Below are 26,405 nucleotides of genomic sequence, written 5' to 3'. Positions count from 1 at the left end.
TGTAACCCTTCGAGGATATCCCTTCGAGTTTTTTTTTTTAATTATTCTCCCTGTTACAGCTAATAATTCTTTACAGTATATTTTCTCTGTTCAAATTACTGTATGATTTTTGTCTCCTGTTTGGAACTTGATTGACATAACCGTATCTTTTACATTCATTTCTTCTTGCAAAATTTCCAAGTCTGGTATGTATTTTTACTCTGACAACACATCTCAATTCAGTCCAGTCACATGACAAGTGCTCAAGAGCCACATGAGGCCAGCAGCTACTACACTGGGCAGCACAATTCCAGATTCACTGATGTGCATCCAACTGCTTAAGGTGCCCCAAATGAAATTGGAAACTTCCTCCCTATCCCAACTTCCTTCTCACCATTTTCTTCATCATATTAATTGGCATCACCACCTACCCAGTTGTACAAACCAGAAATGTGGTAATCACACTGATTAGTGCTTTTTATTCTAACCTCAAATTTTGTCTGTTTTAGCTCTAGGGAATCAGTTAGTTTCACACACAAAAAATAATAATACTGTACTCACAAAACAAAGTTTAATAAATGTATAATTTTAAAAATTTTATGGTATTTCTTCCTAACCAACAATTTTAAGTGGCTGAAAAAGTGTTAATAATCCATGATAATGAGGATGTGGTGAAATGAGCATGCTCATAAAATATTAGTAGATAAAAAAGTGTAATATTTTGGAAAGAATTTTGTAATTAAAAACAAGAATTTTAAATATTCACAATTTTAAATCCTATTCTTAGACATACTATCCAAGAAAATATTAAGATATTGTGCAATTTTTTAAAATTTTATTTTCACTTTTTATTTGAAGACAGAGAGACAGAGACAGAACTTCCATCCACTGGTTCACTTTTCAAATGGCTGAAACAGCCAGGGCTGAGCCAGGTCGAAGCCAGGAGCCAAGCCACCGACGGGGTCTCCTGAATGGGTGGCAGGGACCAACTATTTTAATCATTATCCACTGCCTCCAAGAGTGCACATTAGAAGGAAGTGGAATCAGAAGCAGAGCTTCTCAAACCCAGACACTCAAATATAAAATTAACAGTTCCAAGCAGCAACTTAACTGCTTTGCCAAACACTCACCTCTGTTTCAAAGAATTATGCACAAAGATGCTCATCACAGCACATTTATAACATAAAAGCCTATAATCAACAGAAATGCTAGTGATAAGAAGATTTAAGCAACCTATGTACAATATGGTATGATATAACTTTTTTAAAGTGCTAAATATCACATTTTCAAACTGTACTTATTAACATATATTTATGTGTATAAAATTATTTTTAAAGAGATAATAAACAACATGGTATATATGCTCAGAAAAAAAACAGGCTATAAAGAAATACATTAAAAATGCTGCATAATGGAACTCACTTATCTTTTATAAATGTTTATTGACATATATCGATATATAAATATAGATATATTGATATATTTAAATATTTGACACCAAAGTGAAGACATGGGTTGGGATGCCTGCATCCCATATCAGAGTGCCTGTTGTATACAGAGTCTTGACTATTCTGCTTCTTATCCAGCTTTTTGCTAATGTACACCTTGGAGGCAGTAGATGAAGGGTCAGATACTTAGGACTGGGCAATCTAGTTGAGAGACCTGGATGGAGTTTTGGGCACTGACTTGGCTTAGCCCAGCCCTGGCTGTTGTGGGCATTTGGAGAGTGAACCAACAGATGGAAAAATTTCTCTTTGTCTAACTCTCTGCCTTTCAATTTAAGAAAATTGAAAATAAGTAAATAAAAATGTTTTTAATTTTAAAATATCTACTGAGCTCCTCTTAGTACAGAGCAGTGTCATTAGCAAGTCTCCAAAGGAGTTCTCAGTGATCCTCATCTCTGGGTGTTCAACTCCTGTGTTCTCCCCTTCCTCACTGAATCAGAACTGGTGTGTCTCATCAACAAAATACAATGCAAATGATGGTGTGTGGCCTCTAAGGCTAAGTCAGGAAAAGTATTGGCCTCCCTTTTCTCTCTTAGATCACTTAGCTGCCAACTCCCATGGATGCTAACACAGCTCTGTGAAGAAAGCCAGTTGTAGAGGACTTGGAGAATTTCAGTAGCCATCTGAGTGAGCTCTTCTGGGAAGATAGATCTGCCTTCTGGAGTTGACATTCTAGTGAAGAAGATAGACTTAAAACAAAATAAAACAACTATCATAATACACTATATGGGATATGAGACAGTAGAACAAGGAGGCAGGAATGTTGAAAGACTTGCAATTTATAAAGTCTTCACATGGGGTTATTGCTGTGGCATAGCAGGTAAAGCCATCACCTGCAACGTTGGCATCCCATGGGGCACTGGTTGCTCCACTTCCTATCCAGCTCCCTACTAATGTGCCTGGGAAAGCAGCAGAAAATGGCTCAAGTATGTGGGTCCCTGCTATCCATGTGGGAGACCTGAAAGAAGCTCCTGGCTCTTGCTTCAGCCTGGCCCAGTCCTGGCCTATATGGCCATCTGAGGAGTGGACCAGCAGATAGAAGCGCTCTCTCTCTCTCTCTCTGTATGTGTGTGTTTGTCTCACTTTCTCTGTAACTCTGACTTCCAAATAAATAAATCTTTTTTTTTTTAAAAAAAAAAAAAAAAAGGACATCTTCACTGAAAAGGTAACACTTGAAAGAACACCAGAAGAGGGTGAGTGAGCTTTGGAGCTATGTAAGAGGCAAGTGCTCCAGGCAGAAAGTGGAAGCACAGGGGCACATCTGGAATGACCAGTGGTCATAAGGAAATGCTCTGGTTTTATTCTGACTAATCTGTGAACTTGGGAGGTTTTGAGCTGAGGAATGAAATGATCTGGTTAACATTTTAGCACAATTGCTCTGGCTGCTAAATTGGGTGGAGCTTAAAGCAGGGATACCCGTGATGGAGCTATTACAATAATCCAAATGAGAGAGATTATGATGATGAGCTAGATCAGAATACAATAAACACTGGTTGTTCCTTTTCTTCTTTATACTTTTCTGAATTTTCCAAATTTTTATAGTGACTCTTTGTGACTTACTGTCATTGAATTTTTAAAAAGTATTTTTTATTTATTTGAGAGGCAGAGAGAGTAAGCTCCCATCCGCTATTCACTCCTCAAATGACATTAATGGCAGGGGCAGGGCCAGGGTCAGAGCCAGGAGCCAGGAATGCGATCAGGTCTCCCTCTGGTGGCAGGAACCCAATTAGTAGAGCCATAACTGCTCCTCCTAGGGTCTGCATTGGTGGGAAGCCATGGAGTCAGGAGCTAGGCCTGGGAATCATTCCCAGGCACTCTGACGTAGGATGCAGGCATTCTCATGTCTAGGCCAAACACCTGCTTTTCTCTGTGACTTTTCTAAACCAAAAAGAAAAAAAAAATTTAAGGAGCCAAAAGCTTGTGAAATAATTTACTGTCCTCAATATTTTTGTAGAATTTATCATAAAATAGATTAATTCTTAGTCATATCTCAACACAACATAGGTGCTATAAAACAACACAAAGACAAAAATGGAGTCCAAAACTGTCTGCTTTAGTCCTTATGGACTCAGAACATAGGAATCTCAACTGAAAAACAAAACCATTGTTGAGCTCCAGATAGTCTAAGAGTTTGCATTACCAGCTAAACTTGGCAGTTTCAAAGCACTTCATCCTTTCATTTTCTTGCTTTAAAATGTTGCTGGAACTTACAGTGTCAAATTATAATTTAACAGTACATTGCCTTTTTTACCCTTGCCAATTTTCTGAGTTTTCAACATATACCTATTAAATATTTTGCAATTCCTTTAATTTTTAACCATTACTTGCATTTTAACTAAGCCCCATAAAAAATGTGAAAGGACTTCATGTACCCTTTGGATATTTTTATTGCCTTTGTGATATGTTTTTAACCATTCTTTTTATTCTTCTTTTTAAAGTTTTATTTATTTATTTGAAAGGCAGAGATACATAGAGAGGAGAGAAAGAGAAAGAAAGAGAGAAAAAGGAAGAAAGAGAGAAAGAGGGGGAGAGAGAGAGAGAGAGAGAGATCTTCCATTCGCTGGTTCACTCCCCAAATGACTGTGACAGCTGGGGCTGGGCCAAGCTGAAGCCAGGACCAGGAACTTCCCCTGTGTGGGCGCAGGGGCTCAAGCACTAGGGTCATCCTCCACTGCTTCCCTAAGTGAATTAGCAGGGAATTGGATCAGAAGTGAAGCAGTCAGGACTCGAACTGGTGCCCATAAGGGATGCCGGCACTGCAGGCAGAGGATTAACTGCTACACCACAGCACACCCCCCCCCCCCATATTTAGCCATTCTTAACCTTCAAATATGTCATATGCAAGCTCTCCTTTGTGATTGTAATGACATTTAAGATCTCTAGGCATTTGGCGAGATTGCTCTAGATAAACTAAATTAAAATATATTCGTGGTGCACTTATTACATCAAAGGAACAGTGTGACAAAAAAATAAAAAGAATTCTTGTAGGCATATCTTATGACAAGGATAATAGTGCTTCAAAATAATTTTTATTGTATTGGCTGCAATCCCTTGTCTGCTTTTTGCACTTTGTGAAGTTTCATTTTATTCAGTTAACATTGTGCCACATTTCCTATGTGGTGAAAATATATAATCCTTGTTGAAAATCCAAGAGTCATTGAGCTACAGAACTGGTTCCTGAAGAATGTGTGAGAGAGCACTGTCCACATAAACAATATGATATTTAGTTTTAGAAAATATGTAGTGGAAGCTAAAGTATTTGACTTCCTCCATGTAGCGTCACAATAATCTGAAAAATGAGTCACATTTCCTTTACCACTAAGAGGTAACTATCTCTCCGTTGCTGGTTTTTACCCTCCAGGTAGTTCCAGGAATTTTATCTAGATAGTAGAACATCCTATATATTTTCTTATGTAGACTGTGTTATAAGAATGCTCATTCATATTCTAGAGATATGTGTTTCTGTCTGAGGGGTTAAAATGAAAAGATTTCCAATTTCTATATCTTTTTTTTAAAAAAACAAAGATTTATGTATTTACTTGAGGGGCATAGTTACAGACAGAGAGAGGGAAAGACAGAGAGAGGTTCACTCCCCCAGTGGCCACAAGAGCTGGAGCTGGGTCAATCCGAAGCCAGGAGCCAGGAGCTTCTTCCAGGTCTCCCATATGGGTGCAGGGGCCCAAGCACTTGGACTGTCTTCTGCTGCCTTCCTAGACCATAGCAGAGAGCTGGATTGGAAGTGGAGCAGCTGGGTCTCGAACCAGCAACCATATGGGATGCCAGCACCGCAGGCAGAGGCTTAGCTCTCTACTCCATAGTGTTAGCCCCCCGATTTCCATATCATGAAAATTTTCATGATCTAATTGGCTCCTCAGAAGAAATGCAGGTTTCAGGGCCAGCGATGTGATGTAGCAAGTAAAATGGCCACCAGTGACACTGGCATCCTACATGGGTGCCGGTTTGAACCTTTGCTTTCTACTTCCAATCCAGCTCCCTGCTAATGCTCCTGGGAAAGCAGCCAGAGGATGGCCTAAGTGCTTGGGCCCCTGCACCCATGTGAGCAACCCGGAAGGAGCTCCTTGGCTTCTGGCTTCTGGCTTTGGATCAGCCCAGCTCTAGTCGTTGCAGCCATTTAGGGAGTGAACCAGCAGATGGAAGATCTTGTTCTCTCTGTGCCTCTCCCTTTCTCTCTCTGTAATTTTGCCTTTCAAATAAATAAATCTTTAAAAGGAAGAAATGCAGATTGCATTGGACATAGTTTTACTATTTGACCCACAAAGCACACACAGAAATGTCGACTGTATACAATTTTTACTGACTGTTCTTCATGCACACTGTTCTTCTGGATACTCAGAAGAGCCACAGCAGGTGCACAGGCAATCAACATTCATTTCCTGCCTTCCTGCCTGCAATTGTTCCTTCCTCTAAGCCACTTGCATGCTACCATGAAAACCACTCCCTACAACAAGCCATCTCTTGCATGTGGAAGTGTGTGGTAGTGGGGAAGGGAAGAAGTCCTTCATTGCCTGTAGAATAAAATATCAAATGCTGAAATCTGTTTGTGTTTTTTGTTCCCTCCCTCCTTCCCACCTTCTCTCCTTTCTTCTCCCTTCCTTCCTTTCTTTCCAATTCAGTCTGAAAGAGAGTTGGTCATAGAAGATAGAGGGAGGATGGCATAAACCCCAGGAAAGTCAGAATCCTAGCAGGTTGAAGAAATCATCTACTCAGATAGCAGCAGCCCCGGTGGATTATGGGAACCTAGTTGGGACGAGGAGGGCACCAGCATGGGCTGAGGGTGTGGGATGTAGATAGTAACAATGAAAGAAGACTGGTTATATGCAGGGGCTTCAAAAAATTGCTGGAAATGCATATTATGGAAAAAGTATGCATAGATTTCAAATTTACTTTGTATTAAACTAATCTTTTAATTTAATTGTTCCATTGACTTTTGGAAGTATCCCTTATTTAGGATAAAAGGAGAGAGTTCTTACTGATGGGGGATGAAATGACAAATATGGAAAAGTAGAAACTAAAATGAATGCTACGTTATTTAATTGAATTGGAGACAGTGTTAATTCATGGTGTGAACACATAAAATAAATATAGTAGGTGAGATATATGCGTATTTGTAGGTATGTAGATAGACAAAGAATAGGTACGTACATGAATACATTGAGTAGCTCTGCCCATGAGAAGACCTGGAGGCATCCATATCCCAGATTTTAGTTTCTAAATATAATTCTTCACCAAAAGAGGCCAGGGCTCTGTGGAGAAATGACTGATTCTAGGGTTCAGAAGCATAGGTCCAAAATGGGCCTGGAATGCTTTGTTGTTCAGAAAATAAGAAAATAGGCAAAGAATGATGGAACAGGTCAAAATGGTAGAAACAGGTGACTGCCTGATCAAATCTTGGACAGGTGAGTGCTTGGTCAAACTTTGGCAATGAGAACATAATAATCAACTGTCATAATAAGGCTATCTTCTATTGCATAAGAGAGTAACCCATGAGCCATCCTAATATAAATACATACTAAATAAATAAAATGGGAGAGGAGAAATTTTTTATTTGCAATGGAATGTCAACTGTGACTGAATAAAGAGTGATGGAAATATTTTAAAAAATTAAGCAATTATCATAGCAATAATTATTACAGCCAAGAAATATGAAGTGTACCAAAACTAGTATATTAAAGCTTGATAAATAATAAAATATGTATAGTTTGATAGCTCCTTACAAAATACTTATTGATAAAAAGAGAAGGCCGGCGCCTCGGCTCACTAGGCTAATCCTCCACCTTGCGGCGCCGGCACACCGGGTTCTAGTCCCGGTTGGGGCACCGGATTCTGTCCCGGTTGCCCCTCTTCCAGGCCAGCTCTCTGCTGTGGCCCGGGAGTACAGTGGAGGATGGCCCAAGTGCTTGGGCCCTGCACCCGCATGGGAGACCAGGAGAAGCACCTGGCTCCTGGCTCCTGCCATCGGATCAGCGCGGTGCGCCGGCCACAGTGCGCCGGCCACAGCGGCCATTGGAGGGTGAACCAACGGCAAAGGAAGACCTTTCTCTCTGTCTCTCTCTCTCACTGTCCACTCTGCCTGTAAAAAAAATAAATAAATAAATAAAAAATAAAAAGAGAAGAGAGATTAACTTTATGGTGGAGAATGTGGCAGATATCTTAATCAAGTGATCAAAGTTGACTTTCCCTGTAACAGGGCAATTACAATATCTTGTATAACTTGATAAGATACAATGAGATATCACAGCATCATTTGTCATATTTCTGTCCCTCTCCCCCACGAAAAAAAAGGAGGGCGTATCCTGAATCTAATCATGAGGAAACAGAAAAAACTATTTCTACTCTTATGAACATAGCATGTCCATCTCTGGTTCTAGGGTTTGATGGTGTTATGCTGTATTCCTAGGAGGTCTTAGAGCTTCATTTTATTATGAAAATGCTTAAGCAACATCATAACATTTAATGCTGTAGTGTAAGTCTACAGGAAATATCATAACATTTAAAATTTTAAATGAAATTAAATATGATTTCAAACTTTCACTCTTTAATTTGGCACAGAAATTCAATCCCAGTCTCATGTGTTCAATTGATCACAGTGGCTGTTGAGATGCTCAATGCCAAAGTCCAAATTTCATTTGAAGGTAGAACACTGTATCCTTCTGTGACACTTCTTCATGCAGGGACCTTAGGCTAGTGCTTCTAAGGCCATGATGGTGTGTGTCACAGGGACATGAATCTCAAGTACTTACAGAAAGCTTTTATCCACTGTCTCTTCAGGTCATTTCCTCGGTGTCCAAGGAAGCTCATCTTCTTCCCTAGTTTTAAGCTATTTCCCATTTCCACTCCCTAAGAAAGATCCAGGTAAGAGTGTTTTCTATACATCTGGGAACTTCCATTTTCAGTCTAGAAGCATGAAAATCATGGATAACCAATCAAGAAAAGGGGACCCAAGCTCATGGCATAAATGCTTATCTGTCTACCTCACTGGAATCCTGGAAGGATGCTTTTCACTCTTTTGAGCTTCTCACAACCTTGAGTATAAAACACTAATATTTCAACCAACTAAACCACCAAATTGTTCATCCTCTAAAACAGAGGGTAATAAGGTCATTTTAAAAGATTTTAAGGTGGTAAAAGGCAAGATGTAAATATTTTAGGTTTTGCAGGCAATGAAGTTTCTGTTGGAACTATTCAGCTCTTCCATACAGCACAAAAGCAGCCTAAGGTCACATGTAAACAGATGAGCATGGCTGCATTCTAACGACATTTGATTTATGGACGCTGAAATAATGAATTTGGTAGAACAATCATGTATTACAACCTGTTGTGCTTATTTTGACTTTTTCTCCCATTTTATAAAGTAAAACATTCTTAACTCTATCCAAAAGTGAGTAGTGGTCCAGATCTGGCCTATGGGCTGTAGTTTGCTGGTTTCTGCTCTACGACAATCAGATGAGAATAGTAACATACGTGCTTTCAGAATTCAGAATCATTTCCTTTCATAAACATCATACATTTGTGCATTGACCATAGCTTTTGTCACTTTCTGTCAAGAACCACCATTTTGTATGCACTAACCATCCAGGTTGTGTCCTCCTTAAGAGAAGGAAGTGTGTACTTCCTTTGACCTCCCATAGAGCCTAGGTGTTCCAACTATTTTGATTCAAGGAAATTGAATGCTGGGGAGAAAGACTAGTTGCTTGTGGAGCATCATCAATGCAAAATGGGCTTTGCTCTGGTAGAGGGCTGCGCATTGTGTTATGTATGGTTTAATTGTGCATTCCCTTTTTTCTTCTCCAGAGCTATCTTTGTTTACTTGTTCAATTCTTTCCAAGGCATCTCTTTGAGGACCAGGTCTTTGTGAAGAGCTCTGCATTGATGAATATCAGAGGAAAACAAAGGTTTCCAAAAGATGTGGGTCATGTTTTCCATTTATACATTTTTACTCATATTTAAGCCTTTTAGAAAAGCTGGAAATATGATTTTGCACATATTTTTAAAGACAAGAAAATCTTGAAACTTTTTTCTTCTATACATATGGTCATTTGGTTCATATGTAAATACAAAGACTCTTAGAAAAATAGCATGTTTTCTTTTGTCTTAGTTAAACCTTACGTCTTCATTTTTTTTTTTTTAAGAAAAGATTTATTTATTTAAAAGCAGAGTGAGAGGTAGAGGGAAGGACAGGGAGAGAAAGATCTTCCATTTACTATCTCACTCTTCAAATAGTTTTGGTTTTACTTCCACACATAATGGATATTTTATACTTTTACCAGCACTTTAAGGTGTCTTGAAAGGTTGATTTTGTTTAAAATATTTATTTATTTATTTATTTGACAGAGTGAGACATACCAACAGGGGAGGGGGAGGTCTTTCATCAACTGGTTCACTCTTTCAAGGACCAGAGCTGGTCTGGGCTAATGCCAGGAGCTGAGAACTCCACCCCCGTCTTCTAGGTGACTGGAAGGGGCTCAGGTATTTGGGTCACCTTCTGCTGCTTTCCCAGGTGCATTAGCAGGGATCTGGGTGGGAAGTGGAGCAGCCAGGGCTCTCACTGGTGCTCTGATATGGGATGCCAGCCTCACAACCCATAGCTTAACCCTGTGTGCCACAACGCCGGCCTCAAGGTTGACTTTTTTAAAAAACACAAAACTTGAATAAACATACATTGACAGGTAATCATTTCTCTTTCCTTCTTATTTATTTACTTTTTGTGATGGCATCAGCAGAATTAAGCAACTCACTGTAAAAAGTGGCTCATCTTTCTAGAAGCAGGCAAGTGGCTGATTTGGCAGAAAGAGGACTTGACCAAGAGCCAGCTGAGATGCATGCGTCTGGCTTTGTCTATTATATGCTAACTAGATGCGTGACTGCTGGCAGACAGCTGAAGTCCTGAGCCTTGCTAGTATGTTTAGTTGCAAAGGGTTATGGTAATACAGCCTCATTTTGGTACTTGGAACACAGTGTAGGCTGAACTCTTTCGTAAGGAACAAAATGACTTATAAATGTCAGTACTTCTACATTTGTTTGAAATGGCTTTTGCTGTGACCTCAGCAAAGTATGTGGAGAAACGTGTGAAACCGTTTGCTTCAAGGGGAATATCTTCAAAGAACTGAGTCTGTTTTCTGAAATACCTCAACCTAAAACATACGCAGAATAACAGAAGGCAAAAGTGTTTCGTTTTTCTGAGTTCCCTGATACTTGCTTCATTGTTACTGTTTCACACTACGTCTGGCTTCTTTACCTCCTCCGTGATGTCACAAGTTCTCTTTTTTGAAGCAAGGAAGTTGTAAGGAATGAAGCATTCCTAACTTTGCCCGTTACAAACTTTCCCTTCGGAGATGACTGAGATCTCCTGCGTCTTACCGACTTTTTCTCACACCAGCCCAGCTCCCGACGTCCCTCAGAGGTGCGCAGCACCACCTGCTGGGAGCGTGGGCCGAGCCAGGCAGGAGCGGCGCCGCAGGGCTGGCTGCCTGGGAGACGGCCTGGGCCCCCACGGCTCAGGGGATGCCACATGGTTTCCGTACACGTGATTCACCCCGGGAAATCCAGACTTGGCTACAGCTCGCTTGGATGGAGAAGACGCCCGAACCCCAGCCTAAAACAAGGGACGCTAGCGGCGCCGCACTAACCGCGTGGGAGGAACCTCGCTCTAATCGCCGCACCTCAGTCGCTGGAAAACTTGGCTCTGTGGGCGGGACTACGTCAAATGGGTGTGACCCGCTCTGTGGGCGGAAACACTCCTGGGGCGGGGCTTCGCTGTGTACGGACGGGGCTCGGGGCGGGGCTTCGCCCTGTGGGCGGGGCTTCGCTCTGTGGGCGGAAACACGCCTGGGGCGCGGCTTCGCTGTGTACGGACGGGGGCCCAGGGCGGGGCTTCGCCCTGTGAGCGGGGCTTCGCTCTGTGGGCGGGACTCCGCTCTGTGGGCGGAAACACGCCTGGGGCGCGGCTTCGCTGTGTACGGACGGGGCTCGGGGCGGGGCTTCGCCCTATGAGCGGGGCTTCGCTCTGTGGGCGGGACTCCGCCCTGTGGGCGGAAACACTCCTGGAGGCGGGGCTTCGCTGTGTACGGACGGGGGCTCAGGGCGGGGCTTCGCTCTGTGGGCGGGAGCCGGATCTCCCCGGAACTTCCGGGACTATGTGCGTGCAGATGGCGTCACCTGGACCTCCAGCTGCAGCACGCGGGGATTTAAGGTTTGATTCGGGAGAGATTCTTCTCGGGGGCCGCGTGAGATGTCCTGTGGCTGGGGCAGAATTGGACCATCCTCGTGCCGCTGGTGCCCGGAAACTCGGTTCTGTCGCACTCTGCTTTATGTGGTCTTAATGGGTCGCGGTCTTACCGGCCCAGGCCCGAAACCCCGGTGCTTGTTGGGCTTTCTTCCGTTGGCAAGGACCCCAGCTTGGGCCCGTGTACATAATGATAACTGTGAACTCGCGGTTTGGCACAAGATTTCCCTGCCCCTCCCACCAGGGTGTTAGTTTCTCCGAGAACCTTCCGAATTCTCGCTCGTGTCCCCACTTGTCTGCTGCCTCTAACACTTTACTGTTTTCCTGTCTCTGTCCCAAATGCAAGGATGTCTATCTCACTGTGTACACAACTAGTACTCATGATGAACGCATACCAGATAAGCAGTTGGATTTTTGATACTTGTTGGGGTTTAGATTAATACGAAGGTTTTATTATGTGTATTTTATGCTTCGGTTCATAATCATATAGTTTCTCTTTTTTTGTTTTAAAGATTTATTTATTTGGAAGGCAGAGTTACAGAGAGGCAGAGAGAGATCTTTCATCTGCTAGTTCACTCCCCAAATGGTTGCAACAACTGGGGCTGGGCAGAGCTGAAGCCAGGAGCTTCTTTCCGGTCTCCCACGTGGGTGCAGGGGCCCAAGGACTTGGACCATCTTCTACTGCTTTCCCAGGCCATAGCAGAGAGCTATGGACCGGCGTCCATATGGGATGCTGGAGCTTCAGGCCAGGGCGTTAACCCGCTATGCCACAGTGCCCGCCCCATAATCATATAGTTTCTATTGTCTTCATTTTCTTTAGCTAAGGGTGCCATTAGGGCTCCAAAGTATTGCTCTCTGTTAATTACTTTTCTGAGGCTACACTGAAGGGTATACATTTCCATTAAGAGATACAGCGCGAGGGGCCAGCGCTGTGCTGAAATGGGTGAAGCTGCCACCTGCCGTGCTGGCATTCCCATATAGGCACTGGTTCAAATCCCAGATGCTACACTTCCTATCCAGCTCCCTGCTGGTGCGTCTCGGAGGAGAGCAGAGGATAGCCAGGGTATTTGGGTCCCTGCACCCATGTGGAGACCTGGAGCAAGCTAAGCTTTGGATCCACCCAGCCCCGGCCCTTGCAGCCATTTGGGGAGTGGACCAGCAGATGCAAGCGTGCTAACTCTGCCTTTCAAATTTTTTTTTTTTTTTAAAGTCAAAAGAGATACAGTGAGAACAAAGGAAAGAAAGGAAGAATGGGCATGAGTCTTCAGAAAACAGTAAGCAGGCTAGATTGGTTAGTGCAATAAACAGGCAAGTTACAGATGTCTTTGACCGATGTAGGCTAGATTTGGGGTAGCAGTAATACATAAGGCCACAGCGTATTGCCAGTTATGCATTCAGAGAGGCACTGAAGATCTTTAACATTGAGATTTCACCCAAAGCACTCTGCAAAACAGCCACTGTGCAGATATCTTAAATCAGAGGTTAGCAAACTTCATGTTAAGGGCCAGACAGTAAATATTTTAGGCTTTGCAAGCCCTGGTTGTAAACAAAACTACCACAGGAGACACAGTTTTGTTCCAGTAAAGCTTTACCTGGAAAGGACAGGTGCCTGGCCCGATTTGGCCCTGGGCAGTTTGCCAACCTCTGGTTTCATCAAATGCATATAAAGGACTGCAGCACTAAGCCTGTCCTGTTTTTGTATTGCTTTCTAGTATATATATATTAGAGCCGGTCTCACATGGAGGTTGTACGTAAGTCAGGAAAATAACCTGAGAGGGTAGAAGTGTAGAATTAAGGAATGATTTTGATGGGATGCACAGGAGAGAAAGGGAGCATAAAAGGAATGAAAAAGTGGAGTCCATAAACTGTGCTGGGAACCGGAATATAATAGTAGTTCAAAGAGTAGCAAAGAGAGGGACTGTGAAGATTAACACTGTCAAATGCTGCATATCATACACAGGCTAAATAAAGTTGCCACATGCAATAATTTCCATTTCTTTTACCTCTACTAGATTTTTCTAGTCTTTGCATTATGCATCCCTAAGAACACCCAATCAGTGTCTGTGGGTTGAATTCATTATTACACATAGGTAATGAGATGAAATTTCTTAATACTTAATTGGTACTTCACTTTTAAATTGATGAACAGTTCATATCTCTCTTTCCTAGACAATGGCCAAGAACAAATTAAGAGGACAGAAGTCCAAAAATGTATTTCACATAGCCAGCCAAAAAAACTTTAAGGCTAAAAACAAAGCAAAACCAGTTACTACTAATCTTAAGAAGGTGAGTATTAACATTCTGACTTCACTGGTTACAGGGAAAGCATAGTCTTGAAGCTGCTGAACAACTGGATGCTACTGTTTAAAACAGAAGTTCTTATTTTTTCTACAAGATGTTAAGCATGTTTACAAAAATGAAAAATTTCCCTTTCTTGATTCAGATGCAAGGAAAAAAATTTTAATTATTTATTTTTATTAAAAAGTCAGAGAGCGTGAGAGATCTTGCATCTACTGGTTTACTCCTCCAATGCCCACAACAGTCAGGCGTGGGCTAGGACAAATTCAGGACCCAGGAACTCAATTCAGGTCTCCTAGTTAGCCCACTACTGCTGCTTCCCTGGCCTCATGGTAATTAGAAGCTAGAATCAGAAGTGGAGTGAGACTTGCGCCCAGGCATTCCTCCAGTGTGGGATGTGAGTATCCCAGGCAACATCCAAACGACGTCAGTTGTCTAGCCCAGGAAAAAGCATTTTAACTGCAAACCGTGTAGGGCTTCATACAACAAGTTTAACAGCTTTGTTAAAACAGATAACTAAGACACACATACACACACACACACACAAAGGGATGGGAAACAGATCTTAGCTCTGACAAGTGCCTTCTAACAGCGTAGTCCTGAAATGTCAGAGAGCACCCATTCTTCTTAGTAATATTACCTCTGAATGTGTCTAGAACTCAAAAACCTATTAAATAACGAAGTATTTTTTCCTAAAACACAAAATTTGCAAAGGGTTTGTGGTGTTGGCATTTCAAAATACTTGTAAAATACCTTCATCAAGATTAAGTAAAATTCTTTACAAAAAATCTTTTTAAGGAAACGTTTTCAATGTTCAGTAGTAGGTAAAGCCAGCTTTCCAGGACTCAAATTGTCCTAATAGTCCATTTTATGTTTCAACTTTTATGAGCTAGCTGTTAAATAAGCTTGATGGGAGTTTTATGACTTTGTAAGGTGCAGGATATGACGAGGATTTGAGGACAGTTTTAAACAGGACTGTTTTCATAATTGACATTGAAACCAAGGTCTGAAATGATAAGGAGCTAGCACTGCAAAGAGCTGGGAAGTGTTGGAAGGAGCATATTCTAGGCAATTATCTAGAGATAACAGCAAGTGCAGAGGCTTTGAGCGAAGCGGAAGTTTAGTATATTTGAAGAACATTATTTCGTTTTGATAAGAGGTGCTAGAACCTTTATGTATGCTGACTGGTAGGATCTGAGAGAGGGAAAAAGAGATCTGTGGGTAGGCAGCATGGTTGGAGAAAGTATCAAATATTTGTCTCAGAAAGTGACCTAGAGGCAGCATTGTGGCACAGCGGATTACGCAGCCACCTGCAATGCCAGCATCCCATGAGTGCTCTTTCAAGTCCCAGCTGCTCCACTTCCAATCCACCATTCTGCTAATGCTCCTGGGATGCAGTGGAGAATCGCCCAAGTAATTGAGTCCCTGCCAGCCCTGTGGGAGACCCAGATGGAGTTCCAGGCTCCTGGCTTCGCCTGGCCCAGCCCTGGCTGTTGTAGCCATTTGGGGAGTGAACCAGCATAGCCACATCCAAAGCCTTTTGATTGAAATTCCCTAATAAAACTGTAACAACTTCACTAATTATCTCCATAAATTGATATTTTGGTAAGAATTTTTAGAGTTTTAGGTTTAAGGTCAGAGTTGAACATAATTTTATCTGTAGGATTAATGCCATTTTTCTTTTTCAAAAGATAAACATTGTGAACGAAGACAAAGTTAACAGAGTGAACAAAGCTTTTATAAATATACAAAAGGAACTTGCAAACTTCTCAAGGGGCCTTTCTCTGGAACCGTTACAGAAAGAGCTGGTAAGTAGAACCATTTGCTTCTGTTATGGCTAATAAATTAAATCCAAATTTTCAAGACCTATAAATTGAGTAAAAATTTTAATGGTTAGCCTTCTAATATACTTGGCTACAAGGCGTTTACAGCATATTGGTCATATTTCGACTCTAAAACACTGAATGTGAATATAAGAATCTGTTCTACTTCCAAAGATATGGCTAGAAGATATTAAATTGGATAACAAATTATAAACAAGTCATTTTATCTGCTATTTTAATCTAATTTTTAAATGTAATACTCTTCTTTCTTTAGATTCCTCAGCAGAGTCATGAAAATGAACCTGTTAATGTTGATGAAGCTACAAGATTAATGGCTCAGTTGTAATGCAGCATGATGTGATGGAATTCCCCCCCCCAAAAATTCAATAAATTGTTTTATACAATTTTATTTTTAAAAATCTTGTTAATATACAGGTATTGGCACATTTTAAAACAAACTACAGATCTTTCCCATATAACCTAGGAAAGTGGAATGTCAGAAGTTAACAAAATGTGATAAACTTAAAGTGCTAAAACAGAAGGCACTTCACAAAATCTGTTCACTGAAACAGTTATAAATCCTCATTTACATCCTTCACTTGTAAATGGCAGTGAATGTCTGGACTCAAGGACATATAAAAGTACAGTTTCATGGCAGTAAAAATACAAGATAAACAAGTGTAGGGCCCTTGGCCAACTTTGTTTTCAGTGACCTGAAGTCTCTTTAACTTTCCTCTCATAAAGAAGAATAAAACAGATTTTGAATTTGAAAACAAACAAACAAACAAAAAACTCTCAGAATGTAATTACATGGGTGTGGAGGTTGGTTATTAAAGCCCTTTGTTTTCGTAGTTAAAGTTTTGTGAAGTAAAAAAGAAAGTATTAGGAAAGAACACTTCAGAATCAGTGAACTAAAAAGGTGTTACATTCAGTATTTTAAATACTTAGGTTATTAAGAAGTCTAAATGTTACACAGTTAGAGGTAGATAAGAGTCCCAAGTTTCCATGGAATCTAATAATTTAGTATCTGGACATCAAATAGATCACAGACTCCTTCATTATCATCTAAATTAAAGTTGTAGTCATCTGCTGGGGTAGGAGAAAGCCGTAAGAGAGGAAACACTGCAAATAAAAAACAAATTTAATGTTAAAGACAGGTAATGGTATTTTAACAAAATATTCTCAAACAAATCAATCCAAATTGAGTTGCAATATATAAAGTAGTGATCAAATTAATTATGTTTTTAATGTATGTTTTGGAATATTCTTGCTTAAAGATAATTTATGCACTGATTATTGGTACTAGCTTAAAATTTTTAACCTGTTAGGTTAAAATTTTTATTAGTTGAATTTCTCACTAAAGTACATGATTTTAAAACACTGATCAATTAGTTTGTCACTTTGAAAACATGTTGGTGTTTTCTACAAAAATGGTAAACCCTTAAGTGAGCTGTTTACTAATTCAGCTGCTAACACTTCCTGGTCTCTGCTGTATTTGTTAATGGAACCAGGATTCTGAATCCAGGAACCAATAAGCTAAGCACAGATATTAAAACAATTAGCATGTAATAGCTAACTTTTTAAGAATTACTTCAGATTAGATGCTGACATGGCTAATGTTAGAAGTTTGGTGACTTTACAATGGCAGACTGAAATAGGCCATGGTGTGAGTATTCACAAAATTGGGTTTTCAGATCATCTGCTCATTTAGACATACTTTTATCCTATTCTTTGGGGCTAGACTTGAGGTTTATTTAGTGAAGGTGGTAAATAACCCTTACGGATTCCTTCTTGAAATGCAGGCAAAATGAATTCAGAAGGATGGTTATTATTTACTGTAAAGTATTTTTAAGGGAAAAATTTCATGAATCATAATAAAGCAGTTAGTAAATACAGTCTATTCATTTCTTTTAAATTGTGTTACCTAATTTATAAGATAGAAAGGAAAAGTTTAAATTACTTACCATCAGAAGACATCAACTCATCAATGATATCTCCACTAATAGATCCTACTGAAAATAGAAATGTCATAAAATTTTATTAATTTCTGCTTACATATTTTCACAGTAAAACAGTCACATCAGCAGTTTGACAGTGCAAAGTTAAAGTACTAGAACATTATGGAAAGATTCTTTTCATGAACATCTGTTCTGTGCCTGGCATTACTTTAAGCTTTCAAAGACAGCCCAATCCTCATTATCTCTGCAAAACCAACTCGGTGTTACAAAGTCTATAGTGTAATTCTCCCGGTCTCCAAACCTTAAAACTTCAACATTACTTTCCATTCCTCCTGTTACCTTTATCTCTAGATCTTCCACATTAAATACTACTTCTTCTACCTAAACAACATTTCTCAAATCAATTTATTACTACTTTCCAATCCCTCTGTCATCACCCTATTTTAGCCTTAATGGTTTCCCACAGTTGCAACTGCAAATATGTAATTTTCAGTTTCCATAAGCTTTGATCTCTACTTCCCAGCGCCAAAAGCATCTTCTATCCTAATCATTTCGCTCCTGTGCTTGTATAATTCTAATTGTGATACTTCTCTGGTCAGAGATCTTCACTGGCTTATTGGCTGACATCTTAACTCGTTAGTCTGATAGTCAAGGCTTTCTCAAATCTGGCCCCAAGTTACTTTACTCAAGTTTCCAAACATAGTATCATAAACAGAAACTAAATATCCGGTTCTCTTTAAGTGATCTGTGGAAGCTGATATTGATAGACTAAGCTAAATGAGAAAGTTACCCACTTTATTCATCCCAGTTAGACCTTAGATTATAGGTATTTTTTTTTATGAACATGTCCATTTTGTCCATTTATTAACAGCCATGTAGGCTTTTTAAAGAGCAGGGGAAAGGTGCGTTACCTCACTCCGGGGAACACTGACTATACGACAGAACCGATACTGGTGCCAATATGCCTCTCTAATCAGCTTGAAGGGCGTGTAGCTTTCCAGGTGGGCCTAATGGGCCTGGGCCACACTGGGGAGCAGTTTACCTGATTGGCAGAAGGCATGGATGGGGAGAAATGTGCTTGGGCTCAGGCTAACTGCTGGGGTTGCCCTAATCCCTCTTCTGTTTTAGGTGAGTATGACCCTGCTTAGCATGGCACAGCAACATGCTGCAACCCACAGTAAGCTTTGAGTTAAACTGAAGGGTACCTAGCACGGGGATTAAGGCAGGGAGGAAAAAGAGCAAAGGGAAAAATGGCCGGGCCCACCATGTTTCAGGCTTTTCTGACTGGCAGGTGGGTGAACAGGTGTGGTCAGGCAGGGTCATGAAATTGTAGAGGGCGCGGGGACGTGGTGAAGGCATCTTCCGGCTCACAAATCTGATCCTATACACCTGCCTAGAACATTCCCCTTTCAGACTCCATTCCCTTAATCCTAAGGGGTGATGGAGGGAGCAGAATCATCACGTCTTCTATAGCTGCTTCCTGCTTATGAGGGGCGTGGTGCAGGCCCTGCCTGTCTTGGGTCTGGAAGTCTCTCTGCCTGTCTCCTCTAACAAATTTGCCTTGTGAGCTGGAGTCCTTTCGGTCCCCTGCATGGCCAGTTACTCCTAGATGTTGAGTTCTGGGAAATAAAATTTGTTAATTAGCATGAGCTTTTTAAGGACTGAACTTTCTGTTGTGTACCCCTCTGCCTACAGCATGGAAATATTCCTAGGGAAAGGAAAGAAGGGAAGGGTATGGGCAACAAAGATCCATGTCCAGTTAAATCTTTTCAGCTTCATTTTTAACTACCGTGAACTCCCAGAGTAGCAGCAATGAAATACATTCCATAGGTAAAGATAAAGAATTTGGGGGCCAGCATGTGGTGTAGCAGGTAAAGCTGCCATCGGCAGTGCCTGCATCCCATAAGGGTACCGGTTTGAGTCCCGGCTGCTCCACTTCCGAACCAGCTCTCTGCTATGGCCTGAGAAATCAGTAGAAGATGACCCAAGTTCTTGGGCCCCTGCACCTGGGTATGAGACCAGGAAGAAGCTCCTGGCTCCTGGCTTTGGATCGGCACAGCTCCAGCCACTGTGGCAAACTGGGGAGTGAACCAGCAGATGGAAGACTCTCTGTGTCTGCCTCTGCCTCTCTATAACCCTGCCTTTCAAATGAATGAATAAGTAAATCTTAAAAAGAATTTGGAATATGTACTATACAGTTGTTAATGATCTGCAGTGTGTCATCTTTATTAACACCATCATTCATTCATTCATTCATTCACTCAGCAGTCGAAAGACTCTGTACCATGCTCCCTTTGTTTGGAATCAGTAAGGAGTTGCTAAATGCCAACCGTTGGAACCAGGAGAAATAATTGTGTGCCAATGAAACATTTATAAATTCAAGAATTGTGGTACCTACTCCGCATGCCCAATTTTTAGTGTTTTGATTATTTGTCATTTCATAGATGGAAATAATATAGGAAAGCAAGATATCCTAAATAATTGGAGTTGGGACCATTTATCCACTCATAAACTAAGTTTCTCAACAAAATATAACAAGGTAGGGAAAGAGGCATGAATTCTATACTTTTTTGTAAGGGCAGTTACAACAACACGTTTCAATCATTTATCCTATACTTATTACGAAATAAAAAAGCCTTAGAAAGGTGAACCTCAGATAAAAGCTAACATGTGAATAAGAAAGAAAAGGCAACAAATTTGACTTAGCTAACCAAGAAATAGAATCCTAAGGAAAACAGCCACCTTTGGCCCATAAACATCTTTCCCTTGCTAAGTATTCACTGTTTAACACACAGTCTCAGCCACGTTACCTTGTATCTGGTTATTTCTGATTTGTGTATTTCACAAATACACATACACACATATGGGGCAGCCTCAAAAAGTTCGTGATAATGAACCAAAAAGATGCATTTTCCATGAACTTTTGGAACCTCCTCTCACAAATACAAATCTACAGGATTGTAGATAGGATCTCTTAAAATCTTCCTCATATCTATCCCAGTGCTATAGACACTAGAGTAATACTGTTGAAAAAACATTGTACTATTTTGCCTCCTGTATTAGGTAACTGGATAGTATCACCAATGACAAGTTCAGGAAAGCTTTCCAACTCCCTTCACACAGGATTCATATATTTTCCCCTCTAATCTTTTAAACAAAGGACCTGAACCTACCTGAGGCTATGTCTGTAGCTGGTGTCTGCTGGAGACTCTGGCTTCTTTCAGAGGCAGGTTGCTCAGGCGGGTGCTGAGCTGCCACGGTGGATTTCTGTGGGGTCACTGGAGTGGAGGACTGGGAAGAAGGCTGTGTGAGGTCATCAGGTGGGGGAATGGGAAACACCACGGGCTTAGATGAATTGGATTCTTTATTTATAAGCAGCACGTGAATAGGTCCTGAATGACTCTTTAGATTGATCTGGTATTTCTTTTGTCCATTCTGACCCTTTGAAATTATTGGGTATAAACAAGAATAATTATTAACATTTCTAGCTACCTTGAAACATGAAAAACAAGATAGGCAAAGCTTTATTAAAGACTAAATTCACACGACAAAGTCATTAAGTCAAAATACAAGTGTAGAGACCAAGAGCAGAGTGGAATACTGTAGGGTCTACAGTATTCTAAAACATTTGCCCATAAATAGTAAGCTTGCCTCAAATTCTAATTATAAAAACTTTCAGCTGTAGAATCCTGGCAACTATCTGCTTTGTGTGTGCTCATGGCGCACTGCAAGTATTCTTTGTACATGAACTTCCATCCCTGGACTTGCCCATGGTGAGTGTGTTCATCTCAACATGCTGTCTTAATTTATAGCTACTTCACAAATCAAAACTCATTTCCATTCGGCAAGTACAAAGACAACTGACTTTTTCTACAGAGATGTAAGGATAAAACCCTTCCATTTCAAGAAAAGTAATTTGTGTCCTGGGGCTTTAGAATTTAGTGATATAAATAATAATGCCTAAATACAAACCAATAGGATGGGTGAGAGGTCAGATGATACAGTTATCTTTTTCCTTTTTTTTTTTTTTTTTTTTTGGTTGGTAGAGCTTTAAACTCAGTTTTGGGAACTACAAACCTAAACACTAAAATTATGACATATATAGCACAGAATTAGTAAAGGTCTTTAACTCAATAACCCAGAAAACATTTTTTAAAAGACCTAATTTAAAGCAATTACTTGTTGATATTTAAGTTGAACCTCTTCCTGTAGGATTTTTTTTTTTTAAAGATTTTTTTATTTATTTGAAAGGCAGAGTTACAGAGAGGCAGAGGCAGAGGCAGAGAGAGAGAGAAGTCTTCCAACCACTGGTTTACTCTCCAGATGGCTGCAATGGCCTGAGCTGGGCCGATACAAAACCAGGAGTCAGGAGCTTCTTCTGGGTCTCCCACACAGGTGCAGGGGCCCACGGACTTGGGTCATCTTCTACTGCTTTCCCAGGCCATAGCAGAGAGCTGGATTGGAAGCAGAGCAGTTAGGACACAAACCGGCGCCCATATGGGATGCCAACACTGCAGGCAGTGGCTTTACCTACTACATCACAGCGCCACAGTTGCAGCCCCAGGATTTTTTTTTTAACAGTTACAGATGTAGTCATTTTAATTGATTTTTAAAGATTATTGTAAACGTCATTACTCATCCCTTGATATCCTCTAGCCCTAATAAGGTCAAATTAAAAACAAAAACTTGGGGCCAGTGTTGTAGTGTAGCACATTAACCCACCACCTGCAACACCAATATGGAGTCCTGGCTGTTCCACTTACTATCCAACTCCCAGCAAATGCATCTGGGAAAGCAGCAGCAGATGGCCCATGTGCTTAAGCCCCTGCACCCATGTGGGAGACCTGGAAGAAGTTTCTGGCTTCTGCCTTTGGCCTGACCCAGCCCTGGCATTTGAAGCCATGTGGGGAGTGAACCAGCAGATGGAAGATCTATGTTTTTCCTTCTCTGTAACTGCCTTTCAAATAAAAATAAAACAAAAACTTGTAAAGAAAACATCAAATAGTACATTTATTCACTTCAATAATTCTACCAAAGTACAGGAGACAAATTCAGATATTAAAACTTTCAAATAATGTGCAGTAACTTAAAATTGTTTATAAATAAATAGCTCACATTGAGCTAAAGAAAGCATCTCTTGAGACCAACTATTTTTCCCATTGATACGGATTATCCTACCATTTCTGGAATAGGTACTTCCAGCTGCGTACCAGAAGGTGCCTGAATGGCCAAAAGTGTATCACCTAATCAAAAACACAAATATAAAATATATAGTAAATGCTATTGATCATGGAATACAGTGCCAAGAACATGGGCTCTGGAGTCAGAATGTTTGGGTCTAAAAACCAGGCTGGGTGACCTTAACTTTTAAATTCTGTAAGGGGGATACACGATTTACTGCACAGGCTCATTTTGAGGATTAAAGGAGATAACTTATTTTAATAGCTCTTAGGACACAGTAAATACTCAATGTTAGTTCTACTATTCTCATTCATAAACAGCTCAAGTTGATTTTGCTTTCAGTTTACCTCCTGTAAAAGCTATGGTTCTTTAAACTGTTTAGCCTCAATTAAATAATAATGTTTACTTGAAATATTTAAACCACTTAAATGATTTATGATACTGGAGATTAGGTGAGATAGCCTGAAATCTAGAGGGTAGGTGAATTTATTCTTGAAACCCATGCCTATAACAGATCTGTTGGGTTGCAGGTTAAAAAAACTTTCCTTCAACTTTCTTAGAAAGCTTGGGAATCACGGTGGAAAAATACAGCAGTGAGTTCACACATATTTCCAGCAGTCTTACCTGAAAAGCCAGACTACATTTGATAAGAGCTCTTGCCGGGATTTTTTTTTTTCTTTTCTTTTTTTTTTTTTGGTTATGGGGTTAAAACACAGGGCTGTCCTTTTACTAGAAGTATGCTTTATTAAATAAAAATGTGTGTAGGCTTTCATTTTACTTGTGTTATAATTACGAGAATTTATTCCACCCCCCTCATTTTTAAAATTAATACTGAACACTGTCACTTCAAGGGGAGAAAAATGAGGAAGGGGATGGAATAGGATTAGGAAGAACTTTCATGGTTATAAAAATCAGCCACCTAAATTTTCCCTATGTTTTGGATTGCACTATGGCCAACACACTTGGCGTATATGGTTGCAAAAATAGTGCTCCTGAAAGGCGTGCTCTGGTTAAGGACTGGCCACTGATTCTGGCTGTGAAGCTGTTGCTGAATCCTGCTCTGATTTCTCTTCCTCTCTGCTGCCTCTCCACCTTCCCCTCGCAAGCTCAATTTATGCCTACCAATACAGGTGATGAAATGAAAGCTGTCAAAGCAGTTGTTGTGATAAAAACAGAAACAAGAGTAGCTATCAATACACAGCACTGCAGAGTGAGACAAATGTCCACAACTCCTGAAAATAATGACTGAGGCTGAGGGTATGTGGAATCTGAATCACTCTATATTTAATAAGCTGATCAGAGGAAACATGAGAAAAAGTCTAACAGTACTTACCATTAAAGCAATTACAGATGTCTTCATGAGTTACATAGGAAAATGTACTGTCATAGGAGTTAAGGAATAGCATTTGTATCAAGGTCTATGCATTTAAATTAAGGTAATATATCTGAAGGCCAAAAATAACTAAATAGCCAAATGCATGAAGGGGCTACACATGCCCAGTTTAAAAAAACAAAAAGCAAAAGCAATCAAAGATCCCTAGGAGGAATACTGAACCTCTGCTCTGAAAAGAAGCCATTCTGATTGCCGTGATACCTTCAGACCCTTGGGAGAGAGGGAAAACAGTGCATTCCTCATGGAGGCATGGGCTTCTGGAGAGAAGTGATGGACAGGGGAGAAAGAGGCCATCAGCAGGAGTGGACAGCAATGACCTTCCACACTGAGCATCTTCTTGGGTCACTGTTTTGTGTTGTTTTACAATATGCTCAGAGTGGTACAGCTATGGAGAGGCTCAGGAAAACAATACTCACTGGTCCTGCAGACAGAAGGGATGCAGGCCACACATGAAAGACACCAGAGTGGGCACAAGGCAGAAGACAGGAGTCAGGGAAAGCATTAAGCCAAAACCCAACTGGGGTTTCCATGGAAGAAAACAAGGCAGAGTAGGGTGAACACTTCAGAACTGATTGATTTGAATGGTTTTGGTGGGTTCTAAGCTTCAGGAATGGGTTCTGTCTGGTATCTGGCCATGGGCTGATTAAGGCAGAGAAATACTGCTTCCTGGGTGTAAGGGCACAGAGAGGAGCATGGCTCTGGAATGGTTACGCTGTGTATCGAAGACCTGCTGCTAGCTGGACCTTTGATACTTCCAAAGAATTGGCTACCCCAGGGGGCAGGCTCTCCCCAGCCAGAAAGGTGTTATGAGATTTCAGAGCATAATACACAGAAAACTGTGTGTGTATGCGCTAATATACAGAAAACTAAGTGTGTGTGTGTGTACGCGTATGTGTGTGCATAAAACATACACAAGGTATCTTCAAAAAATTCATGGAAAGTGCACATGATTAATTATGTATGGATTTCTATTTTTTTGCGCCAAAATAAACACCTTTTAATTCCATATTTCTAAGAACTTTTTTAAAATTTTTTTTTAATTTTTTTTATTTTTTTTTGACAGGCAGAGTGGACAGTGAGAGAGACAGACAGAGAGAAAGGTCTTCCTTTGCCATTGGTTCACCCTCCAATGGCCGCCACGGCCGGCGCACTGCGGCCGGCGCACCGCGCTGATCCGATGGCAGGAGCCAGGAGCCAGGTGCTTTTCCTGGTCTCCCATGGGGTGCAGGGCCCAAGCACCTGGGCCATCCTCCACTGCACTCCTTGGCTACAGCAGAGAGCTGGCCTGGAAGAGGGGCAACCGGGACAGAATCCGGCGCCCCAACCGGGACTAGAACCCGGTGTGCCGGCGCCGCAAGGCGGAGGATTAGCCTAGTGAGCCGCGGCACCGGCCTTCTAAGAACTTTTTAAAGGTCCCTGTGTGTGTTGTGTGTACCATTAAGATTTGGGGAACTGGGAATGGCCAGAATCCTGTAACGCTGAGCAGCACAGTCTAAGTCAGCTAGTTCAGGGTTTTTGAATCTTGGGGCACTACAGGCCACAGCTTGAAAATCTACATGGTTCTCAAACTGTTAGGAAGCTTCGAGCCATAAAAAAGGGATTAGGAACTAACTTACCAAATCCATGACAACATGAAAAACACAATATTGTATATGTTGGTCAAAAATTCATGAGAAATGGTACAAGATAAAATGTGGTTAAAGTCTCCATAAGAATGAAAGGGGCTGGCGTTGTGGAGTAACAGGTTAAGCCTGCAATGCCAACATCCCATATGGGCGCTGGCTGCAGTAAACTGCTGCTGCTCCACTTCTGATCCAGCTCCCTGCTAATGGCCTAGGAAACCAGCAGAGGATGGCCCAGGGACTTAGGCCCCTTCACTCACATGGGATACTCAGAAGAGGCTCCTGGCTCCTGGCTTCAGATCATCCCAACTCTGGCCATTGCAGCCAGATTTATTTATTTATTTGAAAGGCAGAGTTACAGAGAGAGAAAGAGAGAAGTCTTCCATCCACTGGTTCACTCCCT

At 41.0% G+C, this 26,405-nt stretch overlaps 2 protein-coding genes across 5 annotated transcripts in view; one reads left to right on the top strand and one right to left on the bottom strand.

Annotated features, from left to right (window-relative positions):
- The first annotated feature begins 11,529 nt into the window (after positions 1 to 11,529).
- On the top strand, positions 11,530 to 16,267 carry RBIS (ribosomal biogenesis factor). Of its 2 annotated transcripts, none has more exons than XM_008255699.4 (4): positions 11,530 to 11,694; positions 13,897 to 14,013; positions 15,717 to 15,833; positions 16,123 to 16,267. In XM_008255699.4, the coding sequence occupies exons 2-4, from the start codon at positions 13,900 to 13,902 to the stop codon at positions 16,192 to 16,194; spliced, it is 303 nt and encodes a 100-aa protein (XP_008253921.3). In that variant the 5' UTR covers positions 11,530 to 11,694; positions 13,897 to 13,899; the 3' UTR covers positions 16,195 to 16,267. The 2 variants fall into 2 exon arrangements, with proteins under 2 accessions (XP_008253921.3, XP_017196913.3); XM_017341424.3 differs by having other exon boundaries at positions 11,589 to 11,694; positions 13,877 to 14,013.
- E2F5 (E2F transcription factor 5) overlaps positions 16,240 to 26,405 on the bottom strand; it is a 26,122-nt gene continuing 15,956 nt past the window's right edge. For 2 of the 3 annotated variants that reach the window (XM_070075834.1, XM_070075833.1), the window contains 5 exons: positions 24,321 to 24,364; positions 22,985 to 23,049; positions 20,980 to 21,247; positions 17,813 to 17,860; positions 16,240 to 16,970 (listed from right to left, as the gene is read on the bottom strand). In XM_070075834.1, the coding sequence (XP_069931935.1) occupies positions 16,861 to 16,970; positions 17,813 to 17,860; positions 20,980 to 21,247; positions 22,985 to 23,049; positions 24,321 to 24,364 (535 nt within the window). In that variant the 3' untranslated portion in view covers positions 16,240 to 16,860. The remainder of the gene's footprint in view (positions 16,971 to 17,812; positions 17,861 to 20,979; positions 21,248 to 22,984; positions 23,050 to 24,320; positions 24,365 to 26,405) is intronic. The other variant, XM_051843872.2, reaches the window with a different exon arrangement.

This window comes from Oryctolagus cuniculus, chromosome 6 (assembly GCF_964237555.1).
Source record: "Oryctolagus cuniculus chromosome 6, mOryCun1.1, whole genome shotgun sequence".
NCBI lineage: Eukaryota > Metazoa > Chordata > Mammalia > Lagomorpha > Leporidae > Oryctolagus > Oryctolagus cuniculus.
Note: the sequence above shows the minus strand (reverse complement) of the source record. Positions and strands in the feature narration are given on the sequence as shown.